The sequence below is a fragment of the Cornus florida genome, unplaced genomic scaffold (genome assembly GCF_030987335.1).
Source record: "Cornus florida cultivar Cherokee Brave unplaced genomic scaffold, ASM3098733v1 CherokeeBrave_3.0.0_Hap2_Chr04, whole genome shotgun sequence".
Classification (NCBI taxonomy): Eukaryota; Viridiplantae; Streptophyta; class Magnoliopsida; order Cornales; family Cornaceae; genus Cornus; species Cornus florida.
In genome coordinates this window covers 90,890,591-90,917,295 of record NW_026775574.1, presented here as the reverse complement: position 1 = coordinate 90,917,295, position 26,705 = coordinate 90,890,591, and the positions used below count along the sequence as shown (strand labels likewise).

The 26,705-nt window shown below is 34.9% G+C and overlaps 2 protein-coding genes across 2 annotated transcripts; one reads left to right on the top strand and one right to left on the bottom strand.

Annotated features, from left to right (window-relative positions):
* Nucleotides 1-676: 676 nt before the first annotated feature.
* On the top strand, nt 677-5,054 carry LOC132305343 (F-box/FBD/LRR-repeat protein At5g22660-like). Its single transcript, XM_059803000.1, has 7 exons — nt 677-718; nt 877-1,098; nt 1,145-1,750; nt 1,841-2,009; nt 3,460-3,637; nt 4,005-4,095; nt 4,728-5,054. The coding sequence occupies exons 1-7, from the start codon at nt 677-679 to the stop codon at nt 5,052-5,054; spliced, it is 1,635 nt and encodes a 544-aa protein (XP_059658983.1).
* Nucleotides 5,055-20,223: 15,169 nt separating this feature from the next.
* LOC132305342 (uncharacterized) lies at nt 20,224-22,002 on the bottom strand. Its single transcript, XM_059802999.1, has 4 exons — nt 21,685-22,002; nt 21,352-21,627; nt 20,818-21,162; nt 20,224-20,697 (listed from the first exon to the last, which is right to left on the bottom strand). Exons 1-4 carry the CDS (start codon nt 22,000-22,002, stop codon nt 20,224-20,226), a joined length of 1,413 nt encoding a protein of 470 aa, XP_059658982.1.
* Between the last annotated feature and the right edge of the window lie 4,703 nt (nt 22,003-26,705).

Here is a 26,705-nt window from a genome sequence, read left to right as displayed (position 1 = left end):
TTCCCAAAATATGCTTAATTAAAAAAAGAGTTAATGAAAAAGTATCATGATTCATGAGATAAGCCTCAGATAAATAATTGTATCGTCCCAAATCAATATATTAACAAATGTGTATATTTTGTGTCAATTCATAATTGACCAGAATTAATAGTCCATACCATAAAATAATTAATTTCATAGAAATAGACCTATGTAATTTATCAAGGGTATGAATGAAAGTTCCATTTTATATCGATTTTAGTAAAAAAAAAAATGATAGGCCTTCGGACGACATTAATTGTCGACTCTTTGTATAAATACAACGTGATTGGATCCCTTTAAAACTCTTAAAAAAAATTCTAATCGGTAATTAAAGTCCGAGAATCTATCACTTGTGTAAAGGTTTGAAGGTAATTTTTGTTTCCAAATTCAGATCCAAATCCAAACACCAGCATTCCAAACACCATTAGGATTTAAAGGGGATTTCAATATAGATCTGATTATATATATATACACACACACTTAAGAAATTACTACGATTCATTATCGCTTCTCCTGTCGTATATTCGTCTGCGGGAATTCCAATTTGTTTCAAAGTTCAATACTTGCTAAGGGGGGTTATTGCCTATTTGTTTCAAAGTTCAATACTTGCCAAAGGGTTATTGTTTTTGCCTCTTTTACTTGTACAGCTTATAAAATGAAAAAAAGAGGACTGGACTCCAAATTTGCATTTGCGAAGGTATTATATATATTTCATTTTTATTCTCAATTTCTTCGTTTTGTTGTGAATTATTGTTTGATTATACATGTGTGCGCGTATTTGTGGGTGTGCCTGCTTGTTTTGTTTTATACTGATTCTCCTCACTCCCACTGACTGTGCCTATATGCAATAATCAGTGTAAAAAGAGGATTAATAATTTGGAAGATGGGATCAGTCAATTACCCAATGACATTCTTATTCGCATCCTGTCCCACTTGACAATGAAAGAGGCAGCAAGAACTAGTCTACTCTCAAGTAGATGGAAAGAGTTGTGGACATATTCAACTGGTGCTTTAGATTTTGATGCTTTGAAGGTGTTGCGGAAAGTTAAAGAAAATCCGGAGCTGTTAAGTGGAGAGGTCTAACTACGCGAGTTTGGTGAATGGGGTCTTGAACTCACACAAGGGTGCAACCATTGATGACCTCCGAGTTCATTTTGATTTGGATTCTAGTTTCACATCTGATATTGATAATTGGGTTCACTTTGCATTGCATAAGAGAGTTAAAAGGCTTGAGTTGAATTTTGCACAATTATTTTCGATGAATAGCCCAAAAGGGCGTTATTGTTTATCTATGCGGTCACTGGATTTTTCAAGCCTCGAATTCCTAACTGCAATTCGTTTTACTTGTGTAGAAGTGACTGAAGAATGTCTTGAACGCTTCTTGTCGAGCTGTCCATTTCTTGAAGAATTATCTGTTAATAGCTCGTTATGTCTAGTAAATCTAGAAGTTTGTGGTCAATCACTAAAGCATTTGAAAATAGTTTACTGTTGGCATTTGGAAAACATTGAGATATCTGCAAAAAATCTTGTGTCATTTGAATATTCTGGTCCCAAAATAAACTTGTGTTTCAAGAGTCCATGCGATCTTTCTAAACTATCGCTGCATATTGAACCTGGCCCATTTACACTCCATAAATTGTTTCAGCTGTCTTGCTATATCTCTCAGCTGTTTCAGCTATCTAGCTATATCTCTCAGCTGCAGACACTTGAATTGCACTTGACGCATCAGGTTAGTATCTACCTCTCTTTTGTGTTTGTATGCCTTCTCTTCATGGGTTTCTGACACATTTTTGTTATTACTCTTGGTTGGACTCTTCAGGCATTTGATGACTTCCCCAAATTTCCTAAATTAAGGAATCTAAAGCAATTAAGATTGAGAGTGAAAGCATTTCTTAGCTTCCTTCCTTGCATTTCCCTGATAGAGGCATCTCCTTGTTTGTATAGATTTTCTATTGAGGTTAATGCTCTTACTTTCCAGTTTACAAGAAGTAATGTTAACTTGTTATAGCATTCATATTACATCCTCTTTTTCTTTTTCTTTTTTTTCTTTTTACTCTGAATATGTATGCTTTTGCTTTACATAATTTGAGAGATAATATATAAGATTCATGTCTTATGTAGTTTATCGAATATCGTAAGAATTTGAGAACAATGGCGCATCTAGTTTGCTCTCATTAATTTTGTAGCTTAGGCTTAGCATCAGCCATGGTAGAAGGTCTGTTTGGTCAATCAGGCTGCGTGCTTCTGATTTTACTTAATAGCAGGATCTTTTTCAACATATAAACTAACCATGATGGATTAAATCTATCTTTCTAGCAACAAAATAAATAAATTTATAAATAAAATAAAAAATTTATGAGAACACACTATTCCTACATTGCCTTCCAATTTTTATTCTTTTGATGTCCAATATTAATCTGCATCTCTCTCTATCTCTCTTCTTTAGGAAAGTTGGTGAAAAAATTCATTATTTCTTTGCCTCGCACTTGTGAATTGATGATTACCGATGTGTGATGTGCACTAGATGCTAATATAAAGGGAATACGTTACATTTGTTCTTAGATGGTGATGCAATCAGCTTATGAAAGAAAAAGAAAATTTGTAAGAAGGAAAAATAGAGAGCTAGATCAAGCTAAAGTACAACTTAAACACTCACCACTCAATTCCAAAAGAAAGGGAGAGGTAGAAGGCACATGACTAACTAAATAGATGCATAATGACAAAAATATTCCAACTAGAGCTTAAGATAAACATTAAACAGAAAATTAAGTCAGATTTACGGCTTTACTAAATGACTTAAAACCAATAAACATTGTTTCCCTTAATAATGCAATTTTCAGTCCAGTTTTCTTAGCATTTTCAACTGTTTGAAGAAAGACCTCTTCCGCTTACTCTGAATCAGATGGAATTGAAGTTAGAGGTATTATACATAAGACAATAGTCCTTTGTGGACTACGCTACTTATGAGAGTAAGGTGCTGTTTGATAAAACTGAAATATATTTTTGAATTTTAAGAGTAGGGTGCAGAATTTTAAGTGCGGAAGTTTTAAGCGATAATTATGAATTGAGATTATATATATATATATATATATATATATATATATATATTTGAATTTTAAGTCTTCAAAATTCAACGTTCAATGTCATTGTCAATTAACATAGGGATTTTGAATATGTCATCACACTTAATTGAATAAACACTTAATCCATTCAAAAATAAGTGTTGAGTTGGGTTATCAAATGATAGCTAAGTGGGTAGCAATAATGAAATAAGCAAGGATTCTTAAGGATTGCTTTTGGTCTTTGAAACTTGTATAAGTTTTAAAGAGGCATAGGTCTACGTAGATGCTCATAGAGCTCTTGGAAAACGGCTTTGTATTAAATGTGCCCGAGTGTCTCCTATATTGTAATGTGAGGTGGGTAGAGGTATGTTCATAGTTTCTACAAGGGAAACTGGTGCTCATGTCAATGAGGTTTCATTACGGGGATATTGCACACATTCATATCAGGGTCCAAATGAGATTTTATTGCGTTTAGTGGGTAGACGATGCTGTGATGCGGTATGGTACTCAGCAAGGTTTCCAGGCTGCCAATACAGCTCTGGGACAATGCTGAGGTAGTCAGGTCTTTTTGCAGTTAGTTATCTGTTGTGGTAATAGGTTAGTCTTATGGTAGGTGACCACATAGTGAGAAGTGTTGCTGTTATTATATCGTCACATAATTAGGGGCTTTCCGAATTCAAGAGTTCCATTAGGTCTCTCTCTAAGAGAAGCCAAGATATCAACCACTAGGATACATCTACGAATTTTACTACACTGACAGGTATTCCTAGAGTTGACTGGCATTACCTCGAGGCTCATTCAATAACTGCTCTCTAGTTGTGAAGAAGACTTCTTGCACAGTCAGAGGAATTCACATTCAGGCCTTAAGAAGATTTGTCACTGTGCTATTGTTTAATCATTTTGTCTACAGTGCTTGATTAGGATAAGCAGCCTTGCAGCTTTAAATAGTGTTGATTTGGCCTCAGGGTTCATGGTGATGAAGATAGTCATATTCCTATGCCTGTTTATTGAAGTTAGTTTTAACAGTAGTCAGTTACTGTGTTTGCCATAGGACTTGACATGTTTGGAGTTTCATGGAGAAGTTGAAACTGTCATGATTTATGTGGCATTCGAGTGCATTACATTTCTTGTGAAACCATGTCTGTCCACTGCGTTTTGGAAACTATTCCAGTAAAGTGTGCTACAAGTAAAGCCGTAAAGCCGTAAGAGTACATATTGTGGGTTTATGTAAGAGGTAAAGGTGCAAGAATGTTGTCCCTTTAGGGACATCAATTGGAATGATACAGAGAAGATAACCATGGCCCTTTCGCAATCTACTGGGAAAAAAAAGCTACAAGAATGTGGCATATTGTGGTTTGTGTGAAGATGTCATGTGAGTGGTTGAAGATAGGCATTGGCTAAGGTTAGTTGTTTCTTTTGTTCCCTTTGGTTCGGTCTGGGCCCTTGCCTCTTACGTGTAGTAGGTTCCTTAGGTTGTTTTTTGTATGTGGCCTCTCTCCCAGTTTGTTGAACATCATAATAGATCAACAATTTAATTCAAGTCTTGTGCAAGAATTAGGATTCTTCTATTATTAATGGAGTTGGAATATTAATCCTTCTTCCTGTTAACAAACATGTGTTAACTATGTTTTTTTCTCATGGCAGGTTTTTGGTTCGTATAGTGAGCTTTTGCAAGAAAAGTTTGTTGAAACGCCGGAGAAATGTCTGCATAAATGTCTGCTTAAATGTCCCAAGGTGGTCGAATTCATTGGATTTGCTGGCCGTGAGATTGATGTTGAGTTTGCCATGTACTTACTTGAAAATGTTGTGTCGCTACATAAGATTACTATTGATACTTGCCAACCATATAAGTTACCCCCCGAATATATAAGACCCCAAAGGAAGGAATTTGAGGGTCAAGTAGAAGCGAAAATGTGTGCTATGGAGCTGCAAACAAAATTGCCTCCAGGGGTTGAACTAATTATACTATGAAGTATATTGATCTAGTGATTTTGTGGAGGCTGTTCATGTCATTAAAGTCGAGATAGTTGCATTAGGGTTGTGCTTTATAAGATTTAATTATAGATTGAGAACTTTTGTATGTAAAATTTCATTAAAGATTGTAATGATACAATGTTTTTGTGTATAAAACAGAGGACAGGCGTCTGTTTAGCAAGTGGAAGAATGCAGTGCTAGCATTTAACTGTTGTGATTTTGTATAGTTAATAAATGATGAGAATTTTTGTACAGTTCATATGTAATAGAGTTTAACATATCTGATTGTGTAGATTAGATGCTCACAAAAACAATTTTCTTTTATATAGGTAACTAGGTAAGCAATTCACAAAGTGAGACTTGGAACCCTCATCCTTGAAGAGAGATCACCTAAGTTAAGACCTGTGCAAAATTTCCAATATTTTCTTCTAAACTTTCCTTGAGCTTCCGAGCAATTGAATCTCTTTCAATTTACTATCCTGGGAGTAGGGAGTCTGAGTATGTAGAAAGGTAGTTCTTCCTTTCTCGGATCTTGGTGGAGAATATGAGGGCAAAATGTTTAACTACTAACCAGCCACCCCCATCCTCTTTCTAGTTTCAATTTTTGGCCAAAAAAACACCTACAAAAAAAAGTTGTCATAAAACTCCCTAAGAATTTTGGTTGTTGCAAGCTGCAACACTGCCTACTCAGTTAGAAAAATCCTTTTCTGGGTCGAAGTTGCCCCTCCTCCCAACCCTTATGTAAGCCACTTATTGTTTGATTTTTGAAAATGTTATAATTAATTTTCTAAATATGCTTTAGATTATAAATGTGGTTACTTGCATTCAAAAAAAAAAAAAATAAAAAAAATTTATACAAAAAAAGTATGGAAAATAATTTTTGCACCGAATAGTTGCAGTGAATTGCAAGACTTATTTTTTTAATTGGTCAATTATGCAACAAATAAGGAAGTGGAGCCCTCTACTTAGTTGTATTTGGTATAAATAGCTAATTAAAAATTATTCGGTTAGGCAATTCACTGCAAGTGTTCAGTGTGAGTATTACTACTTAAAAATTATATATGCAAATAGTTTAAAGTGACATTTTTTCAATTATTAAGAAAAAAAAAAAAAAAAAGTTTGAATTGACCTTGTTTCAATTATTAAGAGAAAAAAAAAAAAAAAAAAAAAAAAAAGCCCTTCAAATTCATTTATGTACTAGCTAATTGCATTTAAAGTGTTAAGTTTAAAGTGGCCTTGTTTCAATTATTAAGAAAAAGAAAACCTTCAAATGCATTTATGTCTATCTAATTGCATTTGAAGGTTTTAAAATATACATATAGTTTAAAGTGACCTTGTTTCAATTATTAAGGGAAAAAAAAAAAAAAAAAGAAGCTTTAAATAGTTGGGAGGGGCTATTTCGTCCTAAAAAATAAATTTTCTAATTGCAGGGGTAGTATTGCAATAACCAAAATTCTTAGAGGGGTTTTATAACCATTTTTTTAGTGGATTTTCTACCAAAAATTAAAACTAAATGGGTGTTTATGCAATTTGCCCTTATAATAATAATAATCATCTTTGCTCTAGAGTGACAGTGCATCGTGCGGCTCCCCTCCGACTTGGTATAAAGCTTTGACTAGCTATCAAAAAATAGACATAAAGTTTTGACTAGCCACAGCCACCGTTACTGCCTTCCACCACCATTGTCACCTCCTTCCACCACTATCACCACCAACTCCACTACCTTTCACTACCACCAAACTCACATCCACTGGCTTCCACCAAAGTCACCTTCACTATTATCTCTTTCCACCACCTTTACCAAACTACCACCGTTTTTTTTTTTTTTTCTTTTCTGACGTTTTTATTGGTACGGTTATATATAATTGATTTTCAATTTCCTGATAGCTTATGTAGTCCACTGCGTTTTCATCACCTAATCCTTACCCAAATAGTCATGTGACCTATAGCTTTTATATCATTACTTTCATATAATTACTTTATTAATATTATTATTCCAATATTTTCTTTTGACCATAACTCTTGGCACGTTTTCGTATGTAACCATTCGAACCATTTTATTCTCCTTATTTACTTTATGTACTACCACCAACATATAATAAATATCAAGGCACGGATACACACACAGGTATATATATAGAAATATATATATAATTAATCAATATAAAATTAACTAACATAAATATTAATATATATTTAATAGAAATAAAATTAAATAACCAATTAATGGTAATAATATTTATATTTATATATTTACACAATTAATGGTAATAATATTTATATTTATATTTATATTTATATATTTACGGGTCTTTACAAAGATCATGACTCACGAGAGAGAATTGATAGATGCAACATAGTAAACTAGGGTGAGAGGTGCTGAAAGAAGGTTGATAGATCAATCGAAGACTTCAGTGATTTCGAGGGTGTGAATACCTTTGCGTCATCCTTCTAGTACCTTGACTTAGCCTCTAAAGAGCTTGATATTATGTGCATCTTCGTGTGTATTCTATGGCGGCGGCTAGGTTTGCATCCTGTGTCTCTTGACAATGAAAGAGGCAGCAAAAACTAGTCTACTCTCAAGTAGATGGAAAGAGTTGTGGACATATTCAACTGGTGCTTTAGATATTGTTTATCTATGCGGTCACTGGATTTTTCAAGCCTCGAATTCCTAACTGCAATTCGTTTTACTTGTGTAGAAGTGACTGAAGAATGTCTTGAACGCTTCTTGTCGAGCTGTCCATTTCTTGAAGAATTATCTGTTAATAGCTCGTTATGTCTAGTAAATCTAGAAGTTTGTGGTCAATCACTAAAGCATTTGAAAATAGTTTACTGTTGGCATTTGGAAAACATTGAGATATCTGCAAAAAATCTTGTGTCATTTGAATATTCAGGTCCCAAAATAAACTTGTGTTTCAAGAGTCCATGTGATCTTTCTAAACTATCGCTGGCGAGTGACCGTGGCACATTTACACTCCATAATTTTTTTCAGCTGTCTAGCTATATCTCTCAGCTGCAGACACTTGAATTGCACTTGAAGCATCAGGTTAGTATCCACCTCTCTTTTATGTTTGTATGCCTTCTCTTCATGGTTTTCTGACACATTTTTGTTATTACTCTTGGTTGGACTCTTCAGGCATTTGATGACTTCCCCAAATTTCCTAAATTAAGGAATCTAAAGCAATTGAGATTGAAAGTGGATTCATTTCTTATCAATTGCCTCCTTCCTTGCATTTCCCTGATAGAGGCATCTCCTTGTTTGTATAGATTTTCTATTGAGGTTAATGTTGGGATTTATATGCCCTGGCATAGCAAATTCCTATCTGGATTATAATGACATATGTTCCTGACATATCTGAAATATTTATGATTTATATAATTGGTGAATTCAATGTATTATGTTTCGATTCACTATGAAATTGATAGTGTCCATGTAATTACCAGAAATATTTATATATATGTATGTGATGGCAATCAATGCTTGATATATAAATAGTAATTATAAATTGTTCATAGTCGGTAATTATGGATGGACTCATAATTAATTAAGACTTGAACTGGATCCGCGTTAGGTTGAGATATATTGCGAGAGCCGTCGTATGCAATTACTCCCTATCACCGTCATGGCATTTGACTCTTAAGTATGAGAAAATTATAGACTCTTTTATTAATTAATAATTACTTTGATTTGTTCGGCGGATTCTTCGGGATCATTCGACCGACACTTTGGGTAGTTATGTAATTAATAGTTAGAGGGTTATATTTTCAATATTTGCATCATTGCTACTTGTATTTATTTTGTATTGATTATGGTTGATCACAAAGTAAATTCGAAGGCCTTCGTGTATTTTTAGACAAAATGATTTATTATATATTTATTTATTTAAATTATTATTTTTGTCAAACAAATGTTTTATTGTGATCGAGCCAGAAATAATCAAAGGTTCCAAAATAAATATATTAATTAAGTAGTCGGATTGATGGCTTTATTTATCCGATAACTAATTATGCATAGAGGGGTCAAAGTGCAATATTGACTTAGAGGTTATTTATTATTTAATTGGAGTTCAATTAATTTCTTTTAGTGGAGTAGAAATTAATTTATGAATTAATTGAATTGGGTCCATGAACCGGGCCAATTATTAATTCATTGTAGCCAATAAAATAATAGGCCCAATGGATTCTCACTCATAACCCAACTTGATATTGGAATCATATTAGATTTGAGACATGTGAATTAGAGATTGAGAAGGATTAGTTGTTTCCTTTTCTTTACCTTTATGTTGCCTATAAATATACATGATCTATGTATATTTTAGGTGTGATTTTTAGTAGAAGGAAAAAGGAATATATTTTCTCTCTCTAGAAAATTAGGGTTTATGTTCTCATCTAATGGAGACTCCCACAAGCCTAGTTTTCCAAGGTTATTCATGGAGGCATATGAGTGATTCCTAAAGGCAAAACAATTACCAAGAAGATGGAGATCCAAGAAGAATGCATCTTGCTAAGGAATCTACAATAAGTGAGAACATTCACTTTAGAGGAGAGATCTAAGGTTTACTCAAACCTTGATGTAAGTATTCAATCTTTTAATTGAATGATACATCATGTTTTATTTTTGCATAAAACTTGTCTCTATGTAATGAATCAAGATTTATGAATTTAAATCCCTCGAAAAGTTTTTAAAACTAGCACGTTTCCTAACAGTGGTATCAGAGCATGGTTTGATTCATTACTAGAGATCATGATTTTATGAAAATCATCATTCATGGATCCAAAATTATATTCATATATATTTTTATTGATGTATGTTGATGTATGATTTAATATGTTGATATATATTGATACATGATGATGTATGAATAATTGTGAATGAATGATGATGTATGGTTGGGCCATGGATGAAGCTTATAGGAATATTGAATGTAATTTTATCTTTGGATGAATGTAATTAAGGTTTTGATTTAGCCGTTTGAAAGTTCAATGATGTAATTTATTTTTCCCATTGTATTTCAAGTTGTAAATATTTTTAAAGCCATGTAATATTCATCAAAGGATGCTATGAAGCTTCAAGAAGGTCCAAAAGGGTTAAATTATGCTTCAATAATTTTCTGAAATTTTTCTGAATTTTTTGAAATTTTTCTGGAATTTTTTGAGGCTTAATTTAATTTTCTGGGAATTTTTCTGATTTTTCTGGAATTTTTCGGCGTTTTTCCGGTGGCCGGAGCATCGCCGGCGGCGAGAAGAGGCGTCGGAGGAGGCTGGAATCAGATGTGGTGCATGTGGGGTGAGCCTGGCGCGTGAGGAACACGCGCCAGGAGGCGACATATGCTGGCGCGTGCATTGCACGCGCCAGCCAAGGTTGTATGACCTCCACGCGCGTGCAGGCGCGTGCAGGCGCGTCCCACGCTCCCCACGCGCGTGCCAGCGCGTGGGGGCGCGTCTCATGCGCCCCAGGCGCGTGCCAGCGCGTGGGGGCGTGTGCCTTCACCTGCAGCATGCCCCAGGCGCGTGTGAGCGCGTGTGGGGCCCTCCAGGTGCGTTCCAAGCGGTGTTTTGCTTCTCCTAGTGCGTACCAGCCTTATGTGGGTGTTTGCAAGCCGATAGATGATCTTCCCGCGATACTTAGAGTAGTTAAATGTTAAAAGCTGATTCCATTGGCCGTTTTATTTGTTTTATCTGTTATTTATTTATTTATGCAATGTATGAAATGCATAGAATATATAATTGTTAATTAATTATTATTCATGCATTGGATCCATGATATTTATTTAAATGGCTTGATTTACATTAATTAAATTATGAAAATTAATTGGATTAGATTACTAATTAATTTGAGGGCACTTATTGGGAAACGAAAAATTATTTTTGAAAATTATTTTTAAAGTGTGCCTCCAATTAAATATTAGTGAATCATTTAAAAGTCCAATTATTTTCTAAATTTAATTGGATTAAAATCAAGACATTTTGCATGCATTATATCATATAAATGAATAAAATGAAAACCCTAATTATGAATGATTAAAAATTGAGTGGGAGCGGGGATTTTTATAGATTGCCCCATGGCCTTCGTTATTAACACCATTGTAATTAGATCTTCAAAAATAAGGCCCCACGCATGATTTGAAGAGTCTTAATATTACAAGAATGGTTATCTCATAAAAATAATAATATTAAATATTCATTGTAATTAGATCTTTAAAAATAAGGCCCTACGCATGATTTAAAGAGTCTAGATTATAATGACAAGATATTTAATATTTTATTTTTCATTAGAGCTTTAATAACGTTATACACTCAATCTAAAATCAATAGTGTTAGCTCCCCAACGGAGTGGTCTACACTAGGTGATTTTAGAAAGGCTAAACATAATCGGGAATTATTTCATATAGATAGACAAGACATTGTCTTAAGAAATATGGAGATAATGGGATTTGCCCGCCAATAACAATAATGAACTTCGCCAACCGAATAAGTTATTGGTGTATTGGTTATCCGATTTTTCATGCAGTGGTTAAGGGACCCACATATTATTTTAATGGAAGTTCTCACCTAATAGCAAATGAATCTCTACAATAGTAATAATGAACTCCTCCAACAGGATAAGTTATTGACATATTGATTGGTTGATTTATTATACTACAGAGTTGAGGGACCCACATTAATTAAAAGGGATTGTTCACCAATAATGATAATGATCTCTTATTCGATTGAGATTTATTATATTATGTGGTAAACAAATTCATTTTAATTTTAAATATGCATGACAGTATTAATAATTCACCTTGCATATTGTATGAATGCATTTATATTCAGATTAATTATGTCTAATCCAGTTTATCTGCTTGCTTACATATTCAATGTAACTGGATCTCATTAATATTGACTGAGAAAGGAACTTAGATATTTTATTCACAATGTAATGGTACAAATGTATTTACTACTTCTAAACCTAATCCTTTTACTTTAAGATATCCAAGAGAACATTAATGCTTTGAATAAGTGAAATAAGGCAAATGAGATGACTTGGTGCAATATTCTAGAGTTTACCTCGAATACGCTCCAAAGCTAACATTTACATTATTTTATTTTCTTCAAGCATCATGTTAAAATTTAATAAGATGTTTTGGTGAGATTAGATAGAGAGTATGCCAAAGTACTATGTCAGACTTGAATAGCATCAAGATAGCCTAAGGAACTCCAGTATGAAATCGAATTTTGAAAAATGATTGTTTATTATTTAAAAATTAGCTGGAGATTAATAAGGCTGACTTGGGTGGTAAGTTTCAAGTTGACATGATTATTGCCTTGTTACCAAACTCGTTCGACTCTGTTAGAGTGAACTAAATAAGGAATCAGTTTGAATTTACACTCGCTGATATTCTTATAGAATTGGTAACAAAGGAAGGGATAATCAAGAGTATGGGTGTTCCTATCAATCTAACCTAGTCTATACCATCTTCTTCTAGGCTCAAGTGGACGGGCAAAGCAAAGAAGAAGGATGATAATAGGACTAGGCTAGCACAAAACATGGGTATTCAAAAAGGTTAAAGGGAATAAGGCAGTATATGTTGAGGGCGAAGAAAACTGTTTCTTTTGTCGCTAACCAAAACACTAAAGGACGAACTGTTTAAGCAATGACATGGCATAGGAAAATATATATTTAATCATTGAGCCATGTTATGTGGTTGCGTCTATTAATTCCTGATGGATAGATTCTGGAGCCACTAAACATGTTTGCAATTTATTATAAGGATTTCAGGAATCCAGAAGCCTTGATGATATGGATATATATTTATCTTTTGACCTGATGCCAAGGTTGTAGTTAAGTCAGTGGGAGTATTACATCTGAAATTAGAGAGTATGAGGATATTAGTATTAGAGAACTATCTTTGTGCACAGAAGTGAAACGCAATCTCATTCTTATTTCACTTTTGGTTTATAAAAACTGTGTTATTATTTTGTAAAACTGGTTTTATAAAATTGAATAGATATGCGATTACTTCTGGTGCATTGAAAGATGGTTAATATACTATAATCACAAACTCTTAAGATTTGCAGGATGTAGAAACTAATGTTGCATCTTCTAGATTGAATGTTAAGAGAAAAATTGTTATTCCTGACTCATTGTATTTTTAATGTCTATTTTTGGGTTGTTATCAATCAAAATAAGATTCAAAGATTGGTCAAAGAAGGTTAATTACCTAGTGAGGCAGGGGAGCCTAAACCAAACTTGTGAACCCTGTTTTGAAGGATAAATAACTCTTAGGGCTTAATCAGCCAGATGAAATAGACATAAAGGACAATTGCAGTCGGTACACACTGACACGTGTGGTCTTATGAACATCCAAGCAAGATTACTCACGTTTTGGATAAGTTTATCTGATGCAACACAAGTCTTAAACTCTTGGTATTTTCTGAGAAGGTTAAGACTGATGTGGAACACATATTAGGTAAACTTATCAAGACACTTCGATTTGATCGAAGATATGAGTATTTCTTGGGATAGTGCAAAAACTATATGGTCAATGAGGGTATTATGTACCAGTTTTCCGCAATTGACGCTAAATGTATTTAGGTGTCAAATAGGAATAACAGAATTCCACATAACATAGTTAGATCTATGATCAGCTATGCTACATTATCTCTTTCATTTAAGAGTTTAGCGTTAATGACATCGATGCGCATTATGAACTGCATTCCATCTTAGTCTGTCTCAAGGATACCGTTGAGCTGTGTTTTTTACTAAATATTAGTTTGAATCATATGCACATATGGGGTAGTCTTGCACATGTGCGCTTGATATGGACAAGTAAATTAGAAGCAGATCATAGGCATGCTAGATTTGATAGCTACTCTAAATGTCACTAGGATGGATTATTTTATGATCTCAAAGATAAAAGTTGATTGTTTTCACTCACTGTTTATCTATAAGAGAATCATATTATGAATCACATACCTAGTAGCATAATGTTAGAAAATTTGGTATGAGTACCAGATGTACCACATGTGAACACACTTATTATAGAGATTGAGAATAATATATGAATTCCCTATTAATGCGTTAGCATCATCTACTACACAGATTCTTGCATCGGTACATTGATGTAGTGGGAGGATTATCATCCAATTCGACAGAATCATGTTTTTAGGTGAGACCATTATGGATAGCCCTGTTAAACATGAGTTGGACCCAGTAAGCTACATGGAAGCGTGAACCGATATGGATACAGATCGTTTTGGTGAGTTACTATGAAATCAGAGTTGGAATCTATGTATTCTAATAAATTCTGGAATCTTGTAGAACTTTCTAGTAGGGTGATTCCTATGGAAGGCAAGTTAATCTACAAAAAGATACCAGAAGATTTCTTAGTGAATAAATCATGAGTGTACAAGGGAATGTCATTATTTTTCTAATTCTATATATATTGATGACATCCTACTCATTTAGAATGATGTGGAAGTTTTGTCATCAATAAAGAGGTAGTTGTTCAATTACTTTTAAAAGAAGGATTTTCAGGATGTAAGCTAGATTCCTAGGATCAAGCTTTTGCAAGATCAGGTTAAAAGGAAAATAGGCTTATCTTAATAATCCTACATTGATAAAGTTTTGACCAGGTTTGGTATGCATAACTCAAAGAATGAGTTCTTGCTTTATTGATATGCATGGCTCTCTCTAGTAAGTAGTTTTTCAAGACTATCAAAGGAGATTGAGCAAATGAGACTGGAACAATATGTTTCGGCATATGAGAGTCTCATATATACCATGGTCTATACCAAACAGGACATCCGCTACATAGTAGGGATAGTCAGTAGAGATTAGTCCAATACTGGACTTGACAACTGGTTTATTGTGAAAAATATCATTAAGTACCTAAGGAGAACCAATGATATCATATTCATTTATGGATGTGATGATATGGTCCTAGTCAGGTATGCTAGTTCTGATTTTCAATCAGAAGTAGATACTATGAGGTTCATGACTTAGTGTATGTTCATTTAATGGAAGGGAGATCAGTTGGTAGATTGTTAAGCAGATTTCAACTGCTGACTCAAACCTGTAGGTGGAATATATTGCAGCCTTAAAGGCGGCAAAGGAAGCCTATTAGTTTGATCTCACTGATTTAGAGGTTGTGGAGTATACTAGCCTGCCTATTGAGCTATGTTGTGACAATAGTGCAGAAGTAGTCCAAGCCAATGACCCAAGGTTCCATAGAGGAACAAGATACACTGAGAGGAAGTATCATGTTCTACATGATATTGTCCGGCAAGAAAATGCACTTGTAGTTAGAACATTGCATTGGAACACAACTTTGTTGATCCATTATCAAAGGTGTCATTGATCAATAATTTTGATCATCATCTGGATAACATTGGAGTTAGGTGCAATTTGAATTGGCTATGAGGACAAGTGGGAGCTGTTGGGATTTATATGCCCTGGCATAGCAAATTCCTATCTGGATTATAATGACATATGTTCCTGACATATTTGAAATATTTATGATTTATATAATTGGTGAATTCAATGTATTATGTTTCGATTCACTATGAAATTGATAGTGTCCATGTAATTACCAGAAATATTTATATATATGTATGTGATGGCAATCAATGCTTGATATATAAATAGTAATTATAAATTGTTCATAGTCGGTAATTATGGATGGACTCATAATTAATTAAGACTTGAACTGGATCCGCGTTAGGTTGAGATATATTGCGAGAGCCGTCGTATGCAATTACTCCCTATCACCGTCATGGCATTTGACTCTTAAGTATGAGAAAATTATAGACTCTTTTATTAATTAATAATTACTTTGATTTGTTCGGCGGATTCTTCGGGATCCTTAGACCGACACTTTGGGTAGTTATGTAATTAATAGTTAGAGGGTTATATTTTCAATATTTACATCATTGCTACTTGTATTTATTTTGTATTGATTATGGTTGATCACAAAGTAAATTCGAAGGCCTTCGTGTATTTTTAGACAAAATGATTTATTATATATTTATTTATTTAAATTATTATTTTTGTCAAACAAATGTTTTATTGTGATCGAGCCAGAAATAATCAAAGGTACCAAAATAAATATATTAATTAAGTAGTCGGATTGATGGCTTTATTTATCCGATAACTAATTATGCATAGAGGGGTCAAAGTGCAATATTGACTTAGAGGTTATTTATTATTTAATTGGAGTTCAATTAATTTCTTTTAGTGGAATAGAAATTAATTTATGAATTAATTGAATTGGGTCCATGGACCGGGCCAATTATTAATTCATTGTAGCCAATAAAATAATAGGCCCAATGGATTCTCACTCATAGCCCAACTTGATATTGGAATCATATTAGATTTGAGACATGTGAATTAGAGATTGAGAAGGATTAGTTGTTTCCTTTTCTTTACCTTTATGTTGCCTATAAATGTACATGATCTATGTATATTTTAGGTGTAATTTTTAGTAGAAGGAAAAAGGAATATATTTTCTCTCTCTAGAAAATTAGGGTTTATGTTCTCATCTAATGGAGGCTCCCACAAGCCTAGTTTTCCAAGGTTATTCATGGAGGCATATGAGTGATTCCTAAAGGTAAAACAATTACCAAGAAGATGGAGATCCAAGAAGAATGCATCTTGCTAAGGAATCTACAATAAGTGAGAACATTCACTTTAGAGGAGAGATCTAAGGTTTACTCAAACCTTGATGTAAGTATTCAATCTTTTAATTGAATGATACATCATGTTTTATTTTTGCATAAAACTTGTCTCTATGTAATGAATCAAGATCTATGAATTTAAATCCCTCGAAAAGTTTTTAAAACTAGCACGTTTCCTAACAGTTAATGCTCTTACTTTCCAGTTTACAAGAAGTAATGTTAACTTGTTATAGCATTCATATTACATCCTCTCCTTTTTTTTTTTCTTTTTCTTTTTTTTCTTTTTACTCTGAATATATATGCTTTTGCTTTACATAATTTGAGAGATAATATATAAGATTCATGTCTTATGTAGTCTATCGAATATCGTAAGAATTTGAGAACAATGGCGCATCTAGTTTGCTCTCATTGATTTTGTAGCTTAGGCTTAGCATCAGCCATGGTAGAAGGTCTGTTTGGTTAATCAGGCTGTGTGCTTCTAATTTTACTTAATAGCAGGATCTTTTTCAACATCTAAACTAACCATAATGTATTAAATCTATCTTTCTAACAACAAAAGAAATTAAAAAAAAAATATGATGAGAACACACTATTCCCACATTGCCTTCCAATTTTTATTCTGCATCTCTCTCTCTTCTTTAGGAAAGTTGGTGAAAAAATTCATTATTTCTTTGCCTCATACATGTGAATTGATGATTACCGATGTGTGATGTGTACTATATGCTAATATAAAGGGAATAAGTTACATTTGTTCTTAGATGGTAATGCAATCAGTTTATGAAAGAAAAAGAAAATTTGTAAGAAGGAAAAATAGAGAGCTAGATCAAGCTAAAGTACAATTTAAACACCCACCACTCAATTCCAGAGGAAAGGGAGAGGTACAACTTAAACACCCACCACTCAATTCCAGAGGAAAGGGAGAGATAGAAAGCTGCTATAGCACGCTGAATATATTGATAATATCAAAAAGCTGCTTAATACAACTTGGAACAACCTTTTTATAAGTCACAAGGGATGCCCAAGCAAAGATTTAATTCTAATTATTCATATACTCTATAAGAGCTACTATTCTGTCCAGCAGATTAAAGGCACTAAAAATCACAAAACAGCCCTTAAATGGTTACCTAACTCACTTAATAGGCACATGACTCACTAAATAAATGCAGAATGACAAAAATATTCCAACTAGAGCTTAAGACAAACATTAAACAGAAAATTAAGACAGAATTACGGCTTTACTAAATGGCATAAAACCAATAAACATGGTTTCCCTTAATAATGCAATTTTCAGTCCACTTTTCTTAGCATTTTCAACTGTTTGAAGAAAGACCTCTTCCACTTGCTCTGAATCAGATGGAATTGATCAAAGTAGTATTATACATAAGACGATAGTCCTCCTTTGTGAACTAGGCTACTTATGAGAGTAAGGTGCTGTTTGATAAAACTGAAATATATTTTTGAATTTTAAGTGTAAGGTGCATAATTTTAAGTGCCGACGTTTTAAGCGGTAATTATGAATTGAGATTATATATATATATATATATATGTTTGAATTTTTTTTTTTTTGATAAGTAAAGATATATTAGAAAAACGGTCAAAAGGGGAACGTGTCCCTAATACACAAAAACAAGAGAGCAAAAGCCAAACTTACAGACCAACAGAGTCCAATAGAACCAAAAAAATTTCAATCGAGGAGCAAGTGCTACCTCTAACATAACAGAAAAGAGAGCGAAGAATAAGAGACTTAAGATTTGCAAAAGATGATTCCTTCCCTTCAAAGTGTCTGTTATTTCTCCCTCTCCAGATACACCACCAAACACAGTGTGGGACGACCCTCCAAAAATCACGAGCCTGACCAGAAACAGGGCAACTTCTCCGAGCGTTAATTAATTGGGAAGATTGCTTAGGCATTACCCACTGAACGCCAAAAATATTAAAAATGAGATTCCAACAATAAGATGCAACAAGATAATGCATAAGAAGATGGTCCACGGACTCTCCATCAGCTTTGCAGAGACAACACCAGTTAACAATGATATTATCTCTCTTACATAAATTATCCGATGTTAAAATTTTCCCCCAAGTAGTAGTCCAAACAAAGAAGGCAACTCTAATAGGAGCTTTAGAGCGCCAAATACACTTTTATGGGAAATTATGTCCAATAAAATTAGACAAACACAAGAACATGGACCGAACTTCGTATCTACCATGAAGAGAGGGGGTCCACAACATATCATCACAACCTCTGCTAACATCCTTCTGTCTATACAACAAATGACGCAAACTTCTGCTATCTCCCAATCCTAAAAAGAGCGCCTAAAACGCACATCCCACGTAATTCCACTGTTATCAAGATGATAACAGTCAATTACATAAGCATGCTTATTCTCGGCAATGCTAAAGAGAAGAGGAAAGGAAAGAGACAACAACTGATCACCACACCATAAGTCTTCCCAAAACCTGACATTCATACCATTACAAACCTTGAACCGAATATGGGTGGAAAACACATCCAACCTTTCCGAATGAACTTCCAAACGCCAACACCCCTGGTAATAGAAACAGGACGAGAGGACCAACCTCCACTCTCTTCCCCAAAACGACACGAGATAACTCTTCTCCATTGTCGATGACGCTCTTTATCGAACCTCCATAACCACTTCCCCAATAAGGCTCTGTTAAAAAGGACCAACTTCCGGATACCTAACCCACCAAACTTTAATGGTTTACAAATCTGCTCCCAATTAATAAGATGATACTTAAACTTCTCTCCTTTACCACCCTAAAGAAAGTCTCTCTGAATTTTTTCAATTCGTTCAGCAACAGAGCACGGGATTTGAAACAGCGATAAAAAATATGTGGGAAGGGACGAGAGGGTGCTCTTGATAAGAGTGACCTTCCCCCCTTTCGAAAGATACTGTTTTTTCCATCCCGCTAGTCTTTTTTCATACCTATTAATCACCGGATCCCAAGTACCCACTTTACTGGAGGAGATACCCAAAGGTAAACCCAGATAAGGGAGTGGAAAAGCACCCACTCCACACCCAAGAACAGCAGCTAAAGAGGAAATATCAGAAACCTCCCCCATTGGGACAAGAATACTCTTCCCAACATTAATTTTAAGACCAGACACTGCTTGGAAGCATGTAGAATACATCTCGAATACCTGAGTTGGGAGACATCAGCATCACAGAAAACCAAAGTATCATCTGCAAACAACAAATGGGATATCTCAATTTGGTTAGCAACATCTCTGCCAACAGTGAATCCCCTTATGTACCCCAAATCCTCTACCTTTTTTCATTAATCTACTCAATCCCTCCATGACAATAAGGAAGAGAAAAGACGACAAAGGATCTCCTTGTCTCAAACCACGCAAGCTCGGAAAAAAACTAGCAGGAGAACCGTTCACAAGCACAGAGAACATAACTGACGAGATGTAAGATTGAATCCATTTTATCCATCTATCCCCAAACCCCATTCTCCGAAACAAGTAAAGAAGAAATTTCTAATTCACATGATCATAAGCTTTCTCGATGTCAAGTTTGCATAATACACCAAGAACTTCGCTCTTCAACCTGGAATCGACACATTCTCCTACGATAAGAACGGAGTCTAAAATCTGTCTACCACTAACAAAAGCATTTTGTGATTCTGAGATGATTCCATCCAAAACATTTCGCATTCTAAGAACAAGGACCTTGGCAATAAGCTTATACAAGCACCCCACTAAACTGATTGGCTGGAAATCCTTAATGTCAGAGGCGTTGCCCTTCTTAGGAATAAGAGCAATGAAAGATGCATTAAATGATTTCTCAAAAGTGCCGTGAGAATGAAATTCCTGAAAAGTGCCCATAACCTCATTACGCACAACTTTCCATCTTTCCTTCAGAAACCACATAGTAAATCCGTCTGGCCCTGGAGCTTTATCACCGTTACAAGTGGATAATGCCTTGAGCACTTCCTCTTCAGAGAACGGAGCCTCAAGCAAATCATTATCCAGCGTAGAAATAACATCGAAATGCAAACTATCAAGTTTTGGTCTCCATTCCAAAGTCTTAGTATAGAGCTACTGATAAAAAGAAACAATACCCTCACGTACCTCATCTTCTTTCCGCAACTCTAAACCATTCACACGAATCCGCCCAATATTATTGTATCTTCTATGGGCGTTAGCAAGCCTGTGAAAGAACTTAGTATTGCGATCACCTTCTTTAAGCCACAAAGCCCGAGATTTCTGACGCCACGAAATCTCCTCCATAGTAGCAATCTCAGCAAAAGTCACCTGACAAGACACTCTTCTAGAGCGTAAAGATTCTGTAACTTGCCCTGTCTCATCAAGACTATCAATCTCAGCAATATCAGCCAGGACTTTATTTTTCTTCCATTCGAGATTCCCAAACACTTCTTTATTCCACTTTTTAAGTTCAGATTTGAGAGTCTGAAACTTCTTAGCAAGCACATAGCTAGTAGAGCCAGTAAACGTTGCTTCCTCCCACCAGGACTAGATCTTCCTTTGGAAGTCCTCAGCTCTCAACCACATATTTTCAAAACGAAATGGAGTCCATCTAGATCTCATACCTCCACAATCAAGAACTAAAGGTACATGATCAGATATGACTCTAACTAAAGCTACCTGAGTGACATCCGGGAACTTCTCCTCCCAATCTCCAGAAATCAGGAATCTGTCGAGCCTCGATAAAGTAACTGAGTCTCTGCCGCTAGACCAAGTAAAAGTTGCCCCTTCCAATTGTAAATCAATAAGAAAGTGACCATCAATAAAGTCGGAGAACTGGGTCATCTCCAAAGACCACCTCCCCCCTATGGATCTCTCAAATGGAAACTGAACAGAATTAAAATCTCCACCTAAGCACCAAGGCAATGACCACAATTCCTTAATGTAGCTAAGTTCCTGCCAAAAAATAGGTCAATCACAATCAATAACGGGTCCATAAACTCCAGAAAAGACCGAACTGAAATTATCATCTTCCATCTGAAACACGCATGACAAAGAAAATAGCCCTTTCCAGATATTCGTTCTAGACATCCATCTGTGATCCCACATAATAAGAATGCCACCTGATTTATCGGAGGCGTTCAAGGCTTCCCAATCCACGAACCTACTTCCCCAAAGGCTTCTAACCACATCATCAGAAATAGAAGCCAACTTGGTGTCTTGCAAACAAATAACATGGGCATTCCACTTCTTCAAAGCAACTTTAACCACCTTTCTTTTGTCCGGATCGTTTAATCCACGGATGTTCCATGTAATAATTCGTATCTTCATTGAGAACCAAAAATAATCAATGCCCCACCTCCCTACTTCCCACTTCTGGTCCTTCCCTTTTCTTTAGTCACCCCATCTTTCCCTTCATAATTGACATTGGAAATAAGGTTCTTAATCTCCTGATCACCTTTCCGATAAGCATGTTTCCTATTTTTAACAACTGTTATGCTTTTAGAGATCTTTGTATTAATACTTCCTGCCACAATATCATGAAGAATGGTTTGTGTTTGAACATCATCTCCTTCGGAGGAAACACCCAAAGCTTCACTGACCTCGCCAATATTATCTAACACCCAGTCCATACCCAAATCGTTAACCGTCTCTAAACAATCAGGATGCACAGTTGCTAAGGGTTCTATAATGTTGACATCAGATTGATCAATATCCCAGGCAAGAGGACAGATTTGTTGAGACTGATCTTCAAAGTTCTCCCATTTGCTTTCAACACTATTCTGATATAAGTTTAATTGCAAATTCAACTTTATTCTAGGATCATCATGAGTAGAGTTCATCCCAGTCACGGAGGGTAAACCATTTAAGCCATTATGAGCAGCACAGAGTTTAAGTTCATTAAGTAAAGTCACGGCTAAATCATCTGTTAACTTAAAATGAAGGTCTCGTCCAACACAAACTGTCACCCCGTTGGAACAACCAATACTTTCGGACTTGGTTAATGAAGACGGTGATTCTGCATCCTGTAGAATAATGGCCTCAGAAAGACCACCCCTTTGATCTAAACGATCTTCCACTCCACCTTCACCATTACTCATCACCTTGTGTAAGTTTTAAAGAGGCATAGGTCTACGTAGATGCTCATAGAGCTCTTGGAAAAAGGCTTCGTATTAAATTTGCCCGAGTGTCTCCTATATTGTAATGTGAGGGGGGTAGAGGTATGTTCATAGTTTCTACAAGGGAAACTGGTGCTCATGTCAATGAGGTTTCATTATGGGATATTGCACACATTCATATCAGGGTCCAGACGAGATTTAATCGCGTTTTGTGGGTAGACGATGCTATGATGTAGTATGGTAGTCAGCAAGGTTTCCAGGCTGCCAATACAGCTCTAGGACAATGCTGAGGCAGTCAGGTCTTTTTGCAGTTAGTTATCTGTTGTGGTAATAGGTTAGTCTTACGGTAGGTGACCACATATTGAGAAGTGCTGCTGTTATTATATCGTCACATAATTAGGGGCTTTCCGAATTCAAGAGTTCCATTAGGTCTCTCTGTAAGGGAAGCCAAGATATCGACCACTAGGATACATCTACTAATTTTACTACGCTGACAGGTGCTCCTAGAGTTGACTGGCATTACCTTGAGGCTCATTCAATAACTGCTCTCTAGTTGCCTGTTTATTGAAGTTGGAGGTTTTAACAGTAGTGAGTTATTGCGTTTGCAATAGGACTTGACATGTTTGGAGTTTCATGGAGAAATTAAACTGTCATCATTTACGTGGCATTCGAGTGCATTACAGTTCTTGTGAAACCATGTCTGTCCACTGCGTTTTGGAAACTATTCCAGTAAAGTGTGCAACAAGTAAAGCCGTAAGAATACTTATTGTGGGTTTATGTAAGAGGTAGAGCTGCAAGAATGTTGTCCCTTTAGGGACATCAATTGGAATGATATAAAGAAGATAAGCATGGCCCTCGTGCAATCTACCGGGAAAAAAAAAAAGCTACAAGAATGTGGCATATTGTGGTTTGTGTGAAGATGTCATGTGAGAGGTTGAAGATAGGCATTGGCTCTGGGTGTTCCTGTGTGTGGGGGAATCCCATTCATTTGAACATGAAGAATGTTTCAGTCAGCCTTAACATCTACCCTTGCTTTTGGGCTTGGGCTAGTTGAATAGGCATTGGCTAAGGTTAGTTGTTTCTTTTGTTCCCTTTGGTTCGGTCTGGGCCCTTGCCTCTTGGGTGTAGTAGGTTCCTTGGGTTGTTTGTTGTATGTTACCTCTCTCCCAGTTTGTTGAACATCATAATAGATCAACAATTTAATTCAAGTCTTGTGCAAGAATTAGGATTCTTCTATTATTAATGGAGTTGGAATATTAATCCTTCTTCCTGTTAACAAACATGTGTTAACTATGTTTTTTTCTCATGGCAGGTTTTTGGTTCGTATAGTGAGCTTTTGCAAGAAAAGTTTGTTGAAACGCCGGAGAAATGTCTGCATAAATGTCTGCTTAAATGTCCCAAGGTGGTCGAATTCATTGGATTTGCTGGCCGTGAGATTGATGTTGAGTTTGCCATGTACTTACTTGAAAATGTTGTGTCGCTACATAAGATTACTATTGATACTTGCCAACCATATAAGTTACCCCCCGAATATATAAGACCCCAAAGGAAGGAATTTGAGGGTCAAGTAGAAGCGAAAATGTGTGCTATGGAGCTGCAAACAAAATTGCCTCCAGGGGTTGAACTAATTATACTATGAAGTATATTGATCTAGTGATTTTGTGGAGGCTGTTCATGTCATTAAAGTCGAGATAGTTGCATTAGGGTTGTGCTTTATAAGATTTAATTATAGATTGAGAACTTTTGTATGTAAAATTTCATTAAAGATTGTAATGATACAATGTTTTTGTGTATAAAACAGAGGACAGGCGTCTGTTTAGCAAGTGGAAGAATGCAGTGCTAGCATTTAACTGTTGTGATTTTGTATAGTTAATAAATGATGAGAATTTTTGTACAGTTCATATGTAATAGAGTTTAACATATCTGATTGTGTAGATTAGATGCTCACAAAAACAATTTTCTTTTATATAGGTAACTAGGTAAGCAATTCACAAAGTGAGACTTGGAACCCTCATCCTTGAAGAGAGATCACCTAAGTTAAGACCTGTGCAAAATTTCCAATATTTTCTTCTAAACTTTCCTTGAGCTTCCGAGCAATTGAATCTCTTTCAATTTACTATCCTGGGAGTAGGGAGTCTGAGTATGTAGAAAGGTAGTTCTTCCTTTCTCGGATCTTGGTGGAGAATATGAGGGCAAAATGTTTAACTACTAACCAGCCACCCCCATCCTCTTTCTAGTTTCAATTTTTGGCCAAAAAAACACCTACAAAAAAAAGTTGTCATAAAACTCCCTAAGAATTTTGGTTGTTGCAAGCTGCAACACTGCCTACTCAGTTAGAAAAATCCTTTTCTGGGTCGAAGTTGCCCCTCCTCCCAACCCTTATGTAAGCCACTTATTGTTTGATTTTTGAAAATGTTATAATTAATTTTCTAAATATGCTTTAGATTATAAATGTGGTTACTTGCATTCAAAAAAATAAAAAATTAAAAATTAAAAAAATTTATACAAAAAAAAGTATGGAAAATAATTTTTGCATCGAATAGTTGCAGTGAATTGCAAGACTTATTTTTTTAATTGGTCAATTATGCAACAAATAAGGAAGTGGAGTCCTCCACTTAGTTGTATTTGGTATAGGCAATTCATTGCAAGTGTTCGGTGTGAGTATTACTACTCAAAAATTATATATGCAAATAGTTTAAAGTGACATTTTTTCAATTATTAAGAAAAAAAAAAAAAAAAAAGTTTGAATTGACCTTGTTTCAATTATTAAGAGAAAAAAAAAAAAAAAAAGGCCCTTCAAATTCATTTATGTACTAGCTAATTGCATTTAAAGTGTTAAGTTTAAAGTGTCCTTGTTTTAATTATTAAGAAAAAGAAAACCTTCAAATGCATTTATGTCTATCTAATTGCATTTGAAGGTTTTAAAATATACATATAGTTTAAAGTGACCTTGTTTCAATTATTAAGGAAAAAAAAAAAAAAAAAAGCTTTAAATAGTTGGGAGGGGCTATTTCGTTCTAAAAAATAAATTTTCTAATTGCAGGGGTAGTATTGCAATAACCAAAATTCTTAGAGGGGTTTTATAACCATTTTTTTAGTGAATTTCCTACCAAAAATTAAAACTAAATGGGTGTTTATGCAATTTGCCCTTATAATAATAATAATAATAATCATCATCATCATCTTTGCTCACAGTGCATCGTGCGGCTCCCCTCCGACTTGGTATAAAGCTTTGACTTGCTATCAAAAAATAGACATAAAGTTTTGACTAGCCACCACCATTGCCTTCCTCTGTCACCACCGCCACTGCCTTTCACCACCATTGTCACCTCCTTCCACTACTACCACCACCAACTCCACTACCTTTCACCACTACCGAACTCACAACCATTGTCACCTCCTTCCACCACTAGCACTACCAACTCCACTACCTTTCACCACCACCAAACTCACATCCACTTACTTCCACTATAGTCACCTTCACTATTATCTCCTTCCACCACCTCTACCAAACTAGCATCGTTTTTTTTTCTTTTCTTTTCTAACGTTTCTATTGGTACGGTTATATATAATTGATTTCCAATTTCCTGATAGCTTATGTAGTCCACTGCGTTTTCATCGCCCAATCCTTACCCAAATAGTCATGTGACCTATAGCTTTTATATCATTACTTTCATATAATTACTTTATTAATATTATTATTCCAATATTTTCTTTTGACCATAACTCTTGGCACGTTTTATTCTCCTTATTTACTTTATATACTACCACCAACATATAATAAATATCAAGGCACGGATACACACACAAGTATATATATATGTATGTATATTAATATATATAATTAACCAATATAAAATTAACTAACATAAATATTAATACATAATTAATAGAAATAAAATTAAATAACCAATT

What these genes read in the sequence shown, in the direction of transcription:
- LOC132305343 (XM_059803000.1), top strand. Translation starts at nt 677, where the DNA reads ATGAAAAAAAGAGGACTGGACTCCAAATTTGCATTTGCGAAG. An exon ending in CCAAATTTGCATTTGCGAAG is followed by an intron (nt 719 to 876) that starts GTATTATATATA and finishes TGCAATAATCAG; the next exon opens with TGTAAAAAGAGGATTAATAA. An exon ending in TACTTTCCAGTTTACAAGAA is followed by an intron (nt 2,010 to 3,459) that starts GTAATGTTAACT and finishes GTATGTTCATAG; the next exon opens with TTTCTACAAGGGAAACTGGT.
- LOC132305342 (XM_059802999.1), bottom strand. Translation starts at nt 22,002, where the DNA reads ATGAAGATACGAATTATTACATGGAACATCCGTGGATTAAACGATCCG. An exon ending in AGTTCCCGGATGTCACTCAG is followed by an intron (nt 21,163 to 21,351) that starts GTAGCTTTAGTT and finishes CTTGCTAAGAAG; the next exon opens with TTTCAGACTCTCAAATCTGA. An exon ending in AGTTGCGGAAAGAAGATGAG is followed by an intron (nt 20,698 to 20,817) that starts GTACGTGAGGGT and finishes GATTTGCTTGAG; the next exon opens with GCTCCGTTCTCTGAAGAGGA.